The sequence below is a fragment of the Geotrypetes seraphini genome, chromosome 10, assembly GCF_902459505.1.
Source record: "Geotrypetes seraphini chromosome 10, aGeoSer1.1, whole genome shotgun sequence".
NCBI classification, from domain to species: domain Eukaryota; kingdom Metazoa; phylum Chordata; class Amphibia; order Gymnophiona; family Dermophiidae; genus Geotrypetes; species Geotrypetes seraphini.
In genome coordinates, this window is record NC_047093.1 from 61,849,866 (window position 1) to 61,868,383 (window position 18,518).

An 18,518-nucleotide genomic window follows, 5' to 3' on the forward strand; every position below is an offset into this window, starting at 1 on the left:
TCAGCTCAAATGCCCTCCAGTCCATCTTTGCGCAATGGGGCACTCCTCAGGTGGAATTGTTTGCAGCTCCCCACAATCACCAGTTGCCCCAGTTCTGCTCCAGACTTTATTCACCTTACCGTCTGGAAGTAGATGCGTTTCTACTGGACTGGATGCAAATGTTTCTGTATGCATTTCCTCCCACTCCTCTCATATTGAAAACTCTTTTCAAACTCAAGCAGGAGTCAGCCACCATGATACTCGTAGCTCCTCAGTGGCCCAGACAGCATTGGTTCTCCCTTCTACTTCAGCTCAGCACCAGGGAATCCATACCTCTTCCAACCTTTCCTTCTCTAGTTACACAGAATCAAGGGGCTCTTCTTCATCCCAACCTGCAATCATTACACCTGACAGCTTGGTGTATCTCGGTCTGAGCTCAACTGATTTTCATCTCTCTCAGCCAGTTCGCAATATTATCGACGCCTCCAGGAAACCAGCCACTCAACACTGTTATCAACAAAAGTGGATGCGTCATCATTATCGCAATCCAACTTCTGTATCAGTTGATCTTGTTTGGACTATTTGCTCCCATCTTTCCGACTCTGGGCTCAAATCAACTTCTATTAGAGTCCATCTCAGTGCTATTACAGTTTTTCATATTCCAGTCGAGGGTAAACCTCTCATGGCTCAGTCTTTGGCCTCTCAAACCTCCTCCTGTAGTCTGGGATATTAATGTGATTCTTTCCAAGTTGATGAAGCCACCATTTGAACCAATGGCTACATCTCATCTCAAGTTTACCTGGAAAATTTTTTTTCTTATCTCGCTCACTTCTGCCAGAAGAGTCGGTGAGTTACAAGTGTTGGTGGCAGATCCACCCTTCACAGTTTTTCACCATGGAATCGAGGGTGAAATACTCACATGGAGTAAAAACTGGCTGGAGCATAGGAAACAGAGAGTGGGGATAAATGGCAGGGTGCCGCAGGGCTCGGTGCTTGGACCTGTGCTATTCAACATCTTTATAAACGATCTGGACATTGGTACGACGAGTGAGGTGATTAAATTTGCGGACGATACGAAGTTATTCAGAGTAGTGAGGACACAGGAGGATTGCGAAGATCTACAAAGTGAAATAATCAAGCTCGAGAAATGGGCATCGACATGGCAAATGAGGTTCAACGTGGATAAGTGCAAAGTGATGCATGTCGGTAACAAAAATCTCATGCACGAATGCAGGATGTCTGAGGCGGTACTTGGAGAGACCTCCCAGGAAAGAGACTGGGGAGTTCTGATCGACAAGTCGATGAAGTCGTCTGCGCAATGTGCTGCAGCGGCAAAAAGGGCGAACAGAATGCTAGGAATGATAAAGAAGGGGATCACAGATCGGAGAAGGTTATCATGCCGCTGTACCGGGCCATGTGCGCCCTCACCTGGAATACTGCATCCAGCACTGGTCGCCATACATGAGGAAGGACACTGTACTACTCGAAAGGATCCAGAGAAGAACTACTAAAATGGTTAAGGGGCTGGAGGAGTTGCCGTATGGTGAGAGATTGGAGAAACTGGGCCTCTTCTCCCTTGAAAAGAGGAGACTGAGAAAGGACATGATCGAAACATTCAAGATACTGAAGGGAATAGACTTAGTAGATAAAGACAGACTGTTCACATTCTCCAAGGTAGGGAGAACGAGAGAGTACTCTCTAAAGTTGAAAGGGGATAGATTCCGTACAAACTTAAGGAAGTTCTTCTTCACCCAGAGAGTGGTGGAGAGCTGGAACGCTCTTCCGGAATCTATTGTAGGGGAAAACACCCTCCAGGGTTTCAAGACTAAGCTGGACAAGTTCCTGCTAAACTGGGACGTACGCAGGTGAGACTGGACTCATTTAGAGCACTGGTCTTGGACCTGGTGGCCGCCACGTGAGCGGAATGCCGGGTAGGAAGGACCACTGGTCTGACCCAGCAGCAGCAATTCTTATGTTCTTATGATCACAGAGTTCCATCTCAATCAGTCGTTTGTGCTTCCAGTTTTTTCCCCAGGCGTCATTCTCATGCAGGATAAAAGGCGCTTCACACTCTGGACTGTAAATGTGCTTTGACCTACTATATCGACGGAACAAAACCTCATAGAACATCTCCCCAACTGTTCATCTAATGTATCCTAACAAATTGGGGCATCCTATTTCCAAGAGAACGATTTCCAACTGGTTAGCGGCCTGTATCTCGTTCTGTTATGCTCAGACTGGACTACAACTGGAGAGTCGTGTCACAGCTGACAAGGTCCGAGCTGTGGCAGCTACTGTAACTTTCCTTAGATCTACTCCTATTGAAGAAATCTGTAAAGCTGCCACTTGGTCCTCAGTTCATACCTTCACTTCACATTATTGTCTGGAAACTTTTTCCAGATGGGATGGGCCCTTCGGCCAATCTGTTATGCAAAATTTATTTTCCTAAGAGCCAACTTTCCTGCTATCCCATTCTAGTTAGCTTGGAGGCCACCTATATGTGAGAATATGCTGTCTGCTTGTCCTGGGATAAAGCACAGTTACTTACTGTAACAGGTGTTATCCAGGGAGAGCAGGCAGATATTCTCACAACCCACCCACCTCCCCTGGTTGGCTTCTTAGCTGGCTTATCTTAACTGAGGGACTTCATGCCTATGTTGGGCGGGAAGGCACTCGGCGCATGTGCGGTGCGGGCTGATGGCGAACTTTCTAAACTTACAGCTTCTTATACAAAGCCGCGCGGCAACAGCCCCGAAGCCCTTTAAATCTCTATGGGCTTCAGGGTTTTTAGCTCAGCACAGCCGCTAGCGTGGCTTTGTAAAAGAGGCTGTTAAAGTTGCAATTCACTTTTTAAGTGAAGGCACCCATTTGTGAAAATATCTGCCTGCTGTCCCTGGTAACATTTGTTACGGTAAGTAACTGTGCTTTTTGTGAAGAGTAGTAAGGTTCTGCATAACATACATTAAATCAGTCATTTCCCATATAGAAAGAACAGAAGAGGTGTAATAATCAGGCCCACAGTGCTTTCATTGTGCATGGTTCTATGTAATAATAACAAAATTATGTGAGTTTTTTTACAGAGGAATTAAAAAAAAAAACGTGTGGTGAAATATAGGGATGTTTTATATATTTTGGATCATCATAACTAATTTTACTATTTGGTGATAAAATTGTCCAAAGGAATCAATTTTAGATAGCCTGTTGGTTAGTCCCATTACTTACCTTTTGTGGTTCTCTGTGTAATTTGTATATGCCTTCTTTTAGAATTTTTGAAACCTTTTCTTTTGACTTTGTCCTTCTGTTTTTTAGAAATCTCGGTCCTTAATTATGGACATGGTTTTCACATTAATGGGTTATTTTTTTGAGTGAAGGTTTTCTCCCTTTTTTGTACATTGTGAACTTTTCTCAAGTTCTTTAAAATTATGTATAAAGCTGATTATAAAAGTAAAATGGGAAGAGACTTGAATATCTTTTTTTCTAACAGATTTTAGGGTCCCTTTTTTTAAACTATCAGTAGCCTCAGTACGCCCTTCACAGGTCTTTCCTATTCGCTGAGGTCATTTTTTACCACAGCAGTAAAATTGTTGAAAATCCTATTTTTTGTATTAATGGACAAGTGCTAATTTTCCCATTAGCATGTGATCCCCTACCGCCAACTATTTTGTAGATGGTAAAGGTTAATGTACTAACTCTCCCTTCCAGGAAAACCAAACAAAAAACTGCAGACAATGTACACCTTCATTTTTTGCGGTACATTGTATACCTTATTTACCATGGACCCCTGACGAAGGCGTGTTGTCCGAAACACGGACCGTGTTGGGTCTCTTGATTGGTAAAAAGGTTTTTTATTACTGCATTTTAACTTTGGTACAATAAATTCTTGCCTGCATCGTGTACATTGTCTGCAGTTTTTGTTTGGTTTTCCTGTTTTGGTGGTTTTTCTGCAGATTCGGTTGGATTCCTTTTTTTGTTGCTCTAACTCTCCCTTCCACTCCAACCTGCCTCCAGTGCTGAAAAAATAGTTTATTTTTTAGTACATGGGAAGCACACACAGGGTACAAAATTACTGTAGGGCAACTGAGTTTGCCCCATGGTAAGCACTTTTTGGGGGTTTTTTAACTGCGGTAAGTACGCGCAAGTGCTTACCACAGCTTGGTAAAGATCCCCTTAGTTTGTTGGTGGACGTGGGATTAAATACTTCATTTGAAGGTTTCGGTGCCTCTGTTAATCTTAATATTTTATAAGCAGTTGTCTATGTAAATTCTTGTATGACAACATATGTAGCTCATTTAGTTTATGTGCAGGCAGTAGGACCTATAATTAGTATTTATCTTTACACCAGCATTGAAATGTAAACTTTAGGTTTGGGCTGTGTTAACTAATTGCGATTAACCCCATCAGCTATTGTTTAATTAGTATTTGTCAATATTCTTCCTCTTCAGACAGGAGTACCTGGATTATTCTAATCCAAAGAGTGGCTGGAGCTCACATAGTGATTATTATGCAGACTATTATTACTCAAGCCAGTACGATTATGGAGGTAATATTGATCAATATTTTCAGGAATTGGTTCTAGAGAGCACAGTATTCTGTTGGTGTGTTTGATGTATTGACATGATATGTGAAAAATGTTTTGGCTTATGCTTGACCAGAATATCCTTTGTGATCTTTCCAACATGTAAATTTGTTTGTGTACCTTATAAAACCTTTCATAGAAACTTAAATTTAAGACGAGCCTTATTTTCCTTATTTTTCTGGGGTGGGGGTGGGGGGTTGTTTGTTTTTTACTGAGCATTAGAAGATTGTGCAATAGTCAAACTAATTATCATATGATTTTTGTAAGCCTTATTTTGTGAAGATTAATTTTGTTATCTTGGTTAGATCCTACTCGATGGGACCGTTATCCAGCAGCTTATGATCCCAGATACAGAGACCACAGGAGTTATGACCGTAGATACTGGTATGAAATGGATCACGATGCCTATCAAAGGCTCTATAATACCAGGTTAGTGATACCTGCCCTCCAGGCAGTGGAATATAGGGGTACATATTAGTTGACTTGCAGGAAGTGGAAATAAGGGAAGAGCTATTTGTGTAAGTAATTTTTTAGTAGTTTTCCTAAGGCATTTTGTTTTCAAAATGTTTGCTGCCTCTTTTATTTTGTGCTTCAGCAGGGCCCCTCATTCCCTCTGCTCCACCAACAATCTCCAAAATGAGTTTACAGAAAGAATTTACTAAGCTATGAGAAGCTCGGATTCTTGCAGAAAGAAATGTTAAAAACAAAGTTTAGTTTCTACTTCTTCTGAATATTAGGCATACATATTACATTTCCTTGAGGAATGTAATATGTATGCCTAATATTCTTCAATACCTCGAACCCCACGACCAAGACACCAGAGTAGATATGATATGGGACCACTTCGAATATCCAAACTGGCATCAGTTCCTAAATTTATTCAACAAGTACACCAAATCTAACTGTATACTTGACGCATGTCCCCCAAAAATCATGACAGTTGCCCCTCCAGAATTTAAAAAGGAATTATTCGCATGGCTAACAACCGCCCTTACAAGCGGAACATTAAACAAAAAAAATGGGACACATACTAATCACTCCAATCCCTAAAGATCAGAAAACCTCTTCAGCACTGACATCCAATTTCATACCCATAGCAAGCATTCCCCTTTTCACAAAGCTACAGGAAGGATTGGTCAACCTTCAACTAGTAAACTACCTGGACAAATTTAACATCCTTAGTGAACACCAATCAGGATTCAGGAAAGGATACAACACAGAAACTGTCTTAGCCTCCTTACTGAACCACCTCTATGATCTCTTTAGTAAAGGCAAAAGCGCACTGATTCTTCAATTAGACCTCAGCAGCGCGTTCGACCTGGTAGACCATGAAATCATGCTACTGTGCCTTGAAATAATGGGAATTTCTGGAAAGGCAAAGAAATGGTTCCAAGAATTCCTAACAAACAGATCCTACCGAGTAATCAGCAATGGAAACTACTCCAAACCATGGAAAAACCCGTCAGGCGTGCCTCAAGGCTCCCCACTATCGCCCACCCTTTTCAATATCTATATCGCCTCCTTAGGTCACCTCCTAAAAAAACTAAACTTAATACACTACATTTACGCAGACGACATATCCATTCTAATCCCCTTAAACGACATCACAAAAGAAATTGTAGACAACCTCTCAAACATAATGACCGAAATCGATAAATGGACCACTAATTTCAAACTGAAACTAAACGCAGAGAAAACAAAAGTCTTTTTGGCGAGTCCTAACGACAAAATTACGAGAACATCAATAAAAATAAACAATCACGAATACCCAATATCCAAAAACATAAAAATACTTGGTATCACCCTAGACACACACCTAACTATGACTGACCACACAAACTCACTAGTGAAAAATTTTTTTTTCACGCTATGGAAACTAAGGACCATAAAAAAATACTTTGACCCAACATCATTCAGGTTGCTGGTACAGGCGCTGATCCTATCCATTCTTGACTACTGCAACATCATCTACCTGGGTATCCCACAAAAAACACTAAAAAAAACTGAGACTAATACAAAACACCGCCGTGCGCCTAATTTTCAGACTAAGAAAAAAAGACCACATCAGCCCCTACTATAAAAAGCTGCACTGGCTACCAATAGAAGCGCAAATATTATTCAAATTTGCCTGCACCTGTTTCAGACAAGCCTGGGGACTAGCACCTTCTTACCTACAATCTCACTTCACCCTACACAACCCCACTCGAACATCCAGAAACAAAAACATCTTTGCATACCCAAAGATTACAGGCTGCAGGTACAAATCATTCCTGGACAGAACCTTTAAGTTCCAAGTGAACAGACAGCAAGTTTGGCTGAAAAACTACATAAACGAACCCAATCTGACATATAGTGCATTCCGAAAATCGATTAAAACCGCCCTGTTCGCCAAATTCATTGACTAAAACTGTCCCCTCACTCACTAGGACTTCCCCCCTTTAAACGCCTTTTTCTTCCTCTCAAGAAGCTCCTCTCATGTATTCAGGTATTCTCTACCCATAGAACCCCAATCAACATGTAAGTACTAAAGTATTCAGGTACTCACTAACCATAAAACTCCAATTAATACGTAAGTTTCCCTCTTAGATTATTGTTTGTACTTAGACCCATTGTATGGTATTGTACTTAGACTCATTGTATTGTATTGTATTTAGACTCATTGTATTGTATTGTATTGTATTTAGACTCGTGGTACGGTATTGTAAGTTGACTTATTGTACTGTATTAAGACCTTTTGTTATTCGCTGAATGTCCAGCCTTCTTACAATGTAAACCGCCTAGAAGTCGCCTGACTATGGCGGTATAGAAAAATAAAGTTATTATTATTATTATTATTACAGGATTTAAGAGGAGTTCTTTCCTTCAGGTCTGTTGCATTGTGTAAATTCCTGGAGCATTTGTCATTTTAGTAAAACAATGGCCGAAACGAATGATGAATAATGACAACCTCTTGTTTAACCAGCAGATAGGGCAGGTTGTACAACTCTTTGTTTTCGGTTTCCATTTGGGCACCCTGCAGCTATAGATCCTCAGTATCACCATCTCTAGCAAATAGTGATGGTTGCTAAATAATTTAACTGCACACCTTTATAGAACAGAACATAGCAAGATATACGTGTGATTCTAAATTGTTGCCAATTATTGATATTGATAGTGTCCAATTATTGGTGCTAATTGGCCCATTATCCAATTGGGCACACAAGCAAATGTGTGTGCACAGTTTTGAATACTGTTTATAGAATTTTTGGGGCAGTTGTTTTTGTTAAAATGCACTGGGAGGGATGCCCATCCATGATCCTCACCAGCGGTCTTGGAAGCTAAGTTTCCCTCTAACTACAGATTTGTGAATGTGGAGGATTGGGACTCATGTTTGGAGTCTTCAGTGTCACCTCAGAGGTCCTGCTACAATTTCCCTCAGTGACTTAGAAGAGGGAGGTTGCCCCACAGTAGAAGGGGATAATCCCACTGTGGTAAGCTATTTCATAAGGAAGATTTTCTTTCTCTAATTTCTTAAGCATTGATATCTTTGAATGCAGTTCTGGCTAGTATTAGAAAGCCCTCAAAAGCTAACATAACTGCGTAACCATGAGTTCTACGCGGATTACAAAAGATTATAAACTAAAAACAATTTAAGAAAGGCAGAAATTATTTGACCAAGTATTTTGAAAAGAGATAAATTTTCAGTTGAGTTCTGAAATGTTTATAAGAACAGGCTCCAAGCAATAACAATCGAAATTCTCTGTCGTGTGAAGCTGCTTGGAATGCTAAAGTATGGTCCAGAAATTTCTTACTTTTACAGCCCTGTACTAATGGAAAGGTGAATAGGACATGCGACTTTCTACTATTTTTATATGATGCTAGAGAGAATCTATTAACCATATAAAACGGAGCGGTACCATACATGACCTCATTAGATGCTGCAAGTTCTCATTTCATTGGACCTGGAGACTTCGGGATTAAAGTGAGTAGAGCTATGTCCAAGCTCTAGCCTTTGATGCCTGAAGAGAAGGAAAAGCTAAGACTTCCCAAGGTGTGGAGGCCTTGGCTACTGCAGTAACTAAGAAAGCAACTATTCTAGTAGAAGATTCTGCCCTAAAGAATGTTCAAGATCACAGAATGAAATCTCTGAAGCAGACATTTGAGGTAACAGCCTTGGGCCTGCAAGCCACTATTTGTTCTGCTTATGTGGATAGAGCCTCAGTCCTCCCAGTCCAGCAGCTCATAGCACCATAAGTTGTGTGTGCAAATCGATGTGCCCAGCCAATTTGCATGCACAACTTAATTGTTTAACTAGACCAGTTGGTGCTGCTACTTGTCGATGAAGACCTCATAATTGATGCTAATTGCTACTAATTAGAAGTTAACGCACACAACTTGGTAGGTGCATTCTATAAAGTGGTGTGTGTCAGTTCTAGTATGCAAATCTCAAAAAGGCATGGCCAGGGGAGGTGTGTGGGTGTTCCTAAAAGTTACGTACATTGATGCAGGATATGCCTAATCTGTGCACAACTTCGGCGCAGGTATTTTAGGCCTGGTTTTCCTTGGCTTAAATGGATGTGACTAAATGTTTATGATACCTATGACTGCTAAGGAAAGAATTAAAGACATGATTACTTTCCTCAGAAAAAGATGCAAGAGACCACCTACAGGTTTGCAAGCTTATTCTACCAGCATCTTGGGCAGAGTTTTGAGCATTGGACCCAGCAGATATTTGTAGAGTGGCTACCTGGTCATCGTTTTATATTTTTGTGAAGCATTGCAAGCCTGGAAGCTGAATTTGACTGTTAGGGCAGATATTTCTTCGTCCTACTCGCCCTGATGATTTCTTTTATACATTCCACAGGTCCTGGACTGGTCTGGTATAGATGACAAAGTAGGAGAATTTAGAGTTGATCTGATCATTTTCTTTAGTCCTACCAGAACAGTCCAGTGTCCCACCCAATAGCTGTTTGCTGAATTTTACTTTCCAAAGGGTTTATATTTCTTCTCCTATTCCAGTTTAACACCATGTTGCTCCATACCAATTGTTTTTTATTTTTGGGAATGTTTTTCTAGATGTTTTATCTTAGTGATCTTCACTGCTTGGTCATTCAAGATATTAAGGATCTATAGCTGCATGGTGCCCAAATAAGGCAGGTCGCACAATTCTGTTCTCTCTCCATCTATTGGTTGAGGAGCACAAACCCACAGGACCTGGAGTGCTTTGGTTGGATTAAATAAAAGAAAATTATCAGGTAAGCCCTAATTCTGTATGTTTGTGCAGATCCTTAAATAATAGAAACAGAAAATGAAGGCAGATAAAGACTATATGGCCTATCCAGTTAGCCCATCCATACCATTTACTATCCCTTCCTTCTTTTAGAGATCCTATGTACATGTCTTAGGCTACTGAAGCAGAGAAAATGAAGTAAAAAAAAATCATCCACAGCTACCTTAAATGGTTTTCCTTTTAAAGTGAGTGGGAGTGTGCTAGTGGTTAGAACATTGCATTAGGTTTCTAAGACATGGCGTTACTAGAGAGGGTTCAGAGGAGAGCGACACGTCTGATAAAAGGGATGGAAAATCTTTCATACGCTGAGAGATTGGAGAAACTGGGACTCTTTTCCCTGGAGAAGAGGAGACTTAGAGGGGATATGATAGAGACTTACAAGATCTTGAAGGGCATAGAGAGAGTAGAGAGGGACAGATTCTTCAAACTTTCAAAAAATAAAAGAACAAGAGGGCATTCGGAGAAGTTGAAAGGGGACAGATTCAAAACAAATGCTAGGAAGTTCTTCTTTACTCAACGTGTGGTAGACACCTGGAATGCGCTTCCAGAGGACGTAATAGGGCAGAGTACGGTATTGGGGTTCAAGAAAGGATTGGACATTTTCCTACTAGAAAAGGGTATAGAAGGGTATAGAAAGAGTACTGTGCAGGTCCTGGACCTGTTGGGCCGCCACGTTAGCGGAATGCTGGGCGCGATGGACCTCGGGTCTGACCCAGCGGAGGTCCATCTTAAATATTGTGGGACATGTGTTCAAGATCCTTTTGCCACTGACCGTGTGATCTTGATCCAAGTCATTTGATATCAGTGGGCTTGTGGGACCAAGGTGTAAAGAAAACACTTGCCATAATGTGGATTTTCCTGTTAGCAGTAAAAACATCTTATTTTGTGAAGATTTTTAAATGTTTTCCTGTGCTTCTGATCCACACTGTTACTCAGCTCTTCCTGACTTGATGTACAAAAAAAACCATCTGAGACATGAGATCTGAATACTAGGGCCCTTTTACTGACTGTGCACTAAGTGCCAGATTCAATAAATGGCGCCAGTCTGTGCGGTTGTCAATCAAAAAAAGGCACCATTTATAGAATCATATTTACCGGTGCCTAAGTGGAATTAGTCATTGCTAGGCATCCTAGACATAGGCGCTGCTCCTTTAGGACAGCTTTTCAATCGCCTAATTTGGTGGCGCTAAGTCGGATGCCTAAGTCAACCACGCCTATTCTCCGCCCATAACTGTGCCTACTTTTTAACATAAGCATCATTAGGCATCTTTAGGTGTCCTAAGAGTTCTGCTTCGAACTCTTAAATTGTTTAATTAATGGGTTTTATTTATTGAAAACTGGCGTGGTAAGTTGCCATGACAATTAAAAAATAAGAGGCGTGGATCCTGAACTTAGGCATCATTGGGCAGCTGCATTTAGGGTGCCTAGCCGCCCCTAATGTAGGCGCCATTTATAGAATCTGACTCTAAGTGCATCATGGCTCATAGATATAGAATAGAACTCTCAGCATTTAGCTCACATTAATGTCCGTAATCTTACACTAAGCCTTACTAAAAGGGCTCTATAAATAGCTGCTTGAGGTCTTCTATGATGGAAGTTTATAAAATGAAATCCTAATTTCATACTTTGGTTATCTTTGCTCTTGCTGCTTTTTCATTGTATTTACTGTGCTAGCCATAAAGGTTTGTTTTTTACCAAATCCTTTGGGTGGATTTTCAGTCTTTGCTCTCTTTTAAGGCGGGATGGGTACGACAGTCACTGGCAGTATGATCCCCGGTTTGCTGGAAGTTTTGATGATGAAAATGAGCCCCACAGGGATCCCTACGGTGATGAGTGTGACAGGCGCAGCATCCACAGTGAGCATTCTGTTCATAGCCTTCATAGCTCGCATAGCGTTCACAGTCGGCGAAGCAGCTTCAGCTCTCGTTCCCAGCAAGTGAGTGTCCTATGGGTTTGTGTTTGGCTTTTTTTTTTTTTTTTTTTAGGCAATGTTCAGTTTGTCTGAAAAAAAATAATTAAAAAAAAAAACCTGCATGAGTCTCTGAAGACTAAACTTAAAAAAAAAAAATCCTGGGTTAAAATATTTCCTATTTTAGAACCAGCAAAAGAAAGTTTTATCTAATTAGTATAGTCTCTCTTCTGAATAAATTAGTTCTGAAGTCTTTGTACTAAATATTGGTATGTGCAACGTTTTGAAGTAATTTCTAACATTCTGTGAACATAGTGGAGAAATTAGTATGCAATTTAAAGCTGTGTGAATAAGAAATGGAATGAAATCAAGTTAATACTGAGATGAATGCTCTGGTAATTAATCCAGAACAGTATATGCAAACAATTTTTGGGTATCTAGAGCTTTGTTTTAACAAGGGGCTACCACAGGTTAAACTTACTTTTTTATGTGTTGTTAAATTGTGCAATATTTTACTAAATATTTTGTTCCCTCCCTCCAAGAGTCAAGTGTATAAAGGCCAGCAAGACCTGACAGCAAATACCTATGGAGCAGCAGCAGGGATAGCTTCTTTCCACACTGATTATTCCTATGGTCTGTACTCGGGTAACTTTGGTAATCAAGAGACAAATGCAAATTATCAGTATGGCTATCCAGGCGAAGGTGGATGGCAACCTGTAGAGCAAGGTATGTTCAGATAATGGATTAAATGAAAGAACAGCCTATTGCAAGCACACTGAAATATGCCAAGAGCCATCAAGATTGTAAACCACTTTGAGTTATTTTTAAGACAGTATATCAGATTTAACCATAACCTTTCTGTGCTCAAGTGGTGAAATTAAACAGTGCACAGGTGGATTTGCTTTATCTAGAGAGATTCAGTGCTGATATGTGTTTTGTCTGCAAAAAAGTGGTTATTTTAAATGTACAGTATGTAAATTTTTCAATAGACAAGAATAAAAATGAGTAAATGGATCAAAATGATGTACAGCAACAACAGTACTGCTTTATGCTGATTTTTGCATTCTCTTCAAATTTTCCCAAGCCAAGTACATGGCTATGAGCATTATTTTCCCTCTGCCAAAAAAAAAAATGTTTGAATTGGCTTGGGTTATTTGACCCTGTTTTGTAGAGATTACTACTATACATAATTTCTTACACAAATTTTGCAGAGTAAAATCTTTAAACAAATATGTAGACTGGGGTTTATTTTTGGCTTGACCAGTTCAATTAGAATCTCTCCCTACATGGGTGATTGTGCTTTGAGCCTTCGTAATTGTTGGTCTGGCCACCATTTTTAACCCACCTTCTGCAGTAACACTCTGGCTAATGATTATAAATCGCTGCTCCTGGAATATATAGTTATTTGTATCTTACTTGCTGATGAGTGGCATCATTTTAGGTAAGTTGGTTTTGAATGGTATTTGTACAATTTTAATTGCCACGTTCATTGACCACCCATCAGATAAAGCTGAGTGATTTATAAAACAGCCAACATAAAAAATAGGATGGTAAAAATCTATACAAATCAGCATAACTTTATTTTAAGTAATGGAATTAATTGTGAAAATGGATCTGATTTTTTCCCCCACTTTCACTTGACTATTTTCCTTGCTTAGGTAGCCAGTATTTTGTGTTCATTTTTAATCTGAAAAGGTGGCAAATAGATAATTATAAGGTTACTTTGGTGGTTGTAACTGCATTTTGTTTGTTTATTACATATTCACTTCCTTAGTTCCATCAAGACCTGTAACACCAGAGAAATTTTCAGTGCCTCATATCTGTGCAAGGTTTGGTCCTGGGGGCTACTTTATTAAAATCCTGCCGAACCTGCCATCTGAAGGGCAGCCAGCTTTGGTTGAGATACATAATATGGAGGTAAAAACTTACTTGAGCATTATTTTCTATTTTCATATGTTCCACATTTTGATGTGTAAGGAGGATTCTCCGAAGACAAGCAGGCAGTATATTCTCACATATGGACAACTGTGGAGGCCGGGAATGTAGACCTTTTTTGAGAGCATTTCTATTTGACATGCCCTACAATTGAGCCTTTTGGCTTAATGTTGGCGGTCTTCCCATTGATGTCTTCAACGCCTAGTGGTTTTAAGAAGTGCTCTCGATGTAACAGGACCATCTCAGGTACACACCCTCACTACTGGTGTATACAGTGTCTGGGTCCTGAGCATTGGGACATTTCTTGTAATCTTTGTGTTTGCATACAAAAGAGGGCTCTAAAGGCTTGCCATATTCAGTTAGAAAAGCTGTATGGGTCCATGTCCACCATGTCTACAGACCCATTACCAGCCCAGGTGCCTCTTATGTCGACACCAAGACCAGTGTTCACTCAGCTTCTGGTACTATCCAGAAGAGACTCCGGCTCTTCTTTTTCTGCATGTTGGACTTCAGAGGACCTCTGGAAAAAGTCTAAGAAGTGTCAACACTCACCTTCCAGACAAACTTCCACATCCTCACCATCTTCAGTGCCTCAGAAGTGTCGACTGTCAGAACGCTTTCCATCACTCCAGATGCTTTCTGCTACTAGGTGACCTCCCCCTAAGTCCCTGACGCCTTGACGTCAACCTGAGCTGACTCTGCCTTTGATTGGTACCGGCACCATCCTGCAGGACCAGATTAAGGTCTTATTGTATCAAGTATTGGCATCTTTACTTCAGGCTAAAGCACTTCTTCCCTCACGCAACATGCCTCTGCTTTAACCCAGCCTGACATCCCACAGCCACACGCTGCTTTGCAGCTGACACATCCTTGACATCAGTCTTCATCACGATGTCGAGAGCTAACACCTCGATGTCAATCCACATCTGAGCATTGTAGTTCCTTGTCTCAAGATTAAGACACTTCCTGACGTCATTCATTTTGGGCCTCCTCTTCCAGGAATGCTTCCCAAGCCTCCTATTGACACTTGACCCCATTGAGGCACTCTCGAAATGCCTCTCCATCATAGTTTTGATGATCTTCACAATGCTGCTCTTGACACTTTACATCCCATTCTTCCAGACACCATCAAGTAGAGGATATAGACTCAGATCTCTCCATTCACTCATCTGAGCTTGATGTTTCAGGTGAGGAGTCTTATGGAATCCCATCGATCATTCACCTCCTCTCCCTAGGAGACGATCTCCACATGAAAGCCTCTCTTTTACAGAATTCATCAGGTAGATGGGGCTTGCTCTTCCCATTCATATGGAATCAGAGAGGGAACCTCGAGCAGAGCTTATGGAGGCATTGGATCATATAAGATGGCCCAAGGACTATGTGAAGCTTCCTCGATACAATTTAATGAAGGAAGCTCTCTTTAAAAATGAAGAAAATCCTCTCATAGTTCCAGTTGCTCCTAGAAAATTAGATACCTGTTCAGGTTCCAGTCTATACCTGCTTTTGACAAACCACAACAACAGCAGTCCTTAGTGGTAGAAACAGCCTTAAAACATGCTCATAGTTAATGTTCTTATGCCAGCAGTCCTCCTGGAAGAGAAGGCAGGACTTTGGATAGATTTGGCAGAAAAGTATTTTCAGTCATCTATGTTCATTAACCATATACTGAATTATAATTTTCATGTGACCAACAGGAAGCTTTTCAGCGCCTTACTAAAGATTTTTTTTGAAACTAGAAAATACAAGGTGAGATCTGCTTTTGACATCTCACCCTGAACATCAGTAGTTTCTATTACTATGCTTGGGCAGGCATGGCTTTGTGTTTCCAACCTAGAACCCAATGTTCAAAACCATCTGTCAAATATTCCTTGTACAGGGGATGACTATCAGAGACCGAATAGAGGAGGATACTGAAAAAATAAAGAAACATTCTGATTGTATGACAACATTGTCCAAACTACAATATGCTCCACCTATGCAGCAGTTATGAAAATTTTCTGCTCCTTATTGTCAACAGCCCTATTATCCATCCAGGCATCACTTTACTCAGCCTACCATCTCCTCATATCAGTCTGCTCACAGATGCTCTCATAAACAGAGACAACAAAAGTCTCAATAGTCCTTTTGACTGTCTTATATAGCCAACATCTCTCTCTTCCAATGCGCTTACCGGGGGGGGGGGAAGGGGGAGTGTTCAGATCCATCATTTTTATCTATGCTGGACCCAAATAACAGACAAATGGGTCCTTCAGGTAGTCTCTAGAGGATATGCCCTTCACCTTCTGAAAAAGCCTCCAACCCACCCTCCAAAAGAGTCTACTTTCAACTCACTTCAGAAATCTCTACTTCACCAGGTGCTCTCAGCCCTTTCTCATCTCAACGCAATACAACCAGTTCCACCCAAGAAGAGGAGCAGAGGGTTCTACTCCAAATACTTTCTGATTCAGAAAAAGGCCAGAGATCTTCATCCAGTACTTCATTCCTTCCCTTAAAGGTAAAAATAGAACTTTTAAAAGATTCAGCCACTCTTTCATTTTCAAATTAACTGAGCTAAGGTATGAGCTACTGTTTCACTTAGAAGTTTAGGTCCCTTTGTTCTATTCTGAAAAGCCCTGAAAACTTTCTTGTTTACCAAACACTTTGGAAACTAAGCCATTCTAGTTTACATCTGTTTTCTATGTTTATGTATTGTTTACATTATTGTAAACCGAGTCGAGCTCCTTTTGGTTGAAGACCTGGTCTATAAAATTAAGTTTTAGTTTAGTTTACTCTCAACAAATATTTAGTGAAGGAGAGATTTTGCATGGTTTAAAAGAAGCCCACACTCATATTCCAATCTTGTCAACCCACAAGAAATACCTATGATGTCAAGAGTCTTTACCAAGTGTCTAATAATGGTGGCTACAACTTTGCGCAATTATGGGTTTCATGTCTACCCATACTTCCTCACCAACTGTAGTTCACCAAGCCACCACTTCTATGATCTACCTCCTGGAGCTCCTAAGATTCGTAGTCAGTTATCTGAAATCACACCTTTCTCTGTCTCAGAAAGTGGAGTTTATAGGAGCCCTTCTAGACACCACTAGTCTCGAACTTTCTTAGCTCATCAGAGGCTCGATAATCTTCTGCACCTCTGCCATTCAGTCTCATCATGAACATATCTCAGTGCAAGACAGATGTTACGTCATATGGCGTCCACTGTATATGTAGTTCCGTTTGCACGCCTTCATATCAGAGTGCCACAGTAGACTTTATCCTCCCAATGGATTCAAGCTACAGATCCCCCTCTCTGCACATCATCAAGTCACCCCAGAACTTTAGCAACCCATCCAATCTCTCCAGAGGCCTACTATTCCAACCTCCTCCCCACCAGAAAGTCCTCCCAATAGATGCTTCATGTCTCATTTGGGGAACTAACCTAGACCGCCTAGGCACTCAAGGAATCTGGTCTCCCCATGAGCAAACACTACAAATCAACCTGCTAGAGTTGCAAGCGATTTGCAATGCTCTGTTCACCTTTCAGCATTGCTTGCAGAACCATGTAGCTCTCGTGCGCACTGACAGTCAAGTAGCCATGTATCATATAAACAAACAAGGCAGCACAGGCTTTCATCCCCTTTGCCAAGAAGCCATCCAATTTCGGACTTGGGCAATTGCTCACAACATCTTTCTCAAAGCAGTATATCTAACAGGAAAATAAAAACCTGCCTAGCAGACAAATTGAGCAAACTTCTCCAGCTTTATGAGTGGTCACTCCACACAGCAACTTTGCTACAAATTTTCAAATTATGGGGGACTCCTGACATAGATCTCTTCGCGTCTCCCACAACACAGAAGCTTCCGCTTTACTGCTCCAGACTGTTCAATCCCAAATCCTCTATGCATTTCCTTCAATTTCACTAATCAGGAAAACTCTAATCAAACTTAGCCAAGAGCAAGCCTCCAATGATTCTCATAGCACCACATTGGCCATGATAAGCCTGGCTTCCTCCCCTACCACTCAGCAATTGGGATTCCATCCCACTCCAGTTATTTCTACTATTTATCCATTTCTTGGATTCAGTCACATGTCCTCTACCGTTTCTGCTGGACTACCTCCTTTAACTTTCCAATTCTGAACTTCAAACTTCTTCTGTACATATCCATGTCAGTGCAATCAGCGCTTTTCTTACTCATTTGAATACTAGACTAGAGAATGACAGGGTGAATGTTACCCACGACCTTGCCCCACAGTAAAGTATCTGTCACGTGTTGCCTCCCTTCCCACCCCTTCTGGTCAGAAGCCTTCCTTTCGATTGTACGGTTCAGCAGCCCCCTCCCTCCTTGCTTCCAATCTCCACGGTCCAGGCATCTCTTTCCTTTGTCAGGCCATCTCCCTCCCTTCCCATCACCATGGGCATTTTTAAGAATTGAGGTTTTCTCTCTCCGAGCGGTGCAGATGCCATAGCCTTCTCACAGGTCACGAGCGACTGCCCGAAACTTCTCCTCTGACGCAACTTTCTGTTTACGAAGGTGGAGAAGTTTCAGGGCAGTCGAACGTGACCTGTGAGAAGGCTATGGTGTCCGAGCTGCTCGGAGAGAGAAAACCTCATTTCTTAAAAACGCCCATGGTGATGGGAAGAGAGGGAGATGGCCCGACAAAGGGAAGAGATGCCTGGACCGTGGAGGCAAGAGATGCTAAAAACAACTGGGGCGGGAGCGGGGGGGAGGAGCGAGAGATGGAAGGGAAGAAGACAGATGCCAGTCCATGGGGAGAGCGAAGGGAAGAAGATGAGTGCCAGACCAATTGGGAGGTGGGGGAAGGGAGGGAGAGGCAGACAGTTTCTGGTAGAGGCATAAAAATAGAGCAG

The 18,518-nt window shown here is 41.3% G+C and overlaps 1 protein-coding gene across 8 annotated transcripts in view; it reads left to right on the plus strand.

Moving 5' to 3' along the window:
• Positions 1-18,518, plus strand: part of SEC16A (SEC16 homolog A, endoplasmic reticulum export factor) — a 152,625-nt gene that overhangs the window by 39,147 nt on the left and 94,960 nt on the right. For all 8 annotated transcript variants that reach the window (XM_033960144.1, XM_033960147.1, XM_033960143.1 and 5 more), the window contains exons 4-8: positions 4,422-4,519; positions 4,861-4,984; positions 11,562-11,760; positions 12,276-12,459; positions 13,508-13,650. In XM_033960144.1, coding sequence (XP_033816035.1) covers positions 4,422-4,519; positions 4,861-4,984; positions 11,562-11,760; positions 12,276-12,459; positions 13,508-13,650 — 748 coding nt within the window. The remainder of the gene's footprint in view (positions 1-4,421; positions 4,520-4,860; positions 4,985-11,561; positions 11,761-12,275; positions 12,460-13,507; positions 13,651-18,518) is intronic.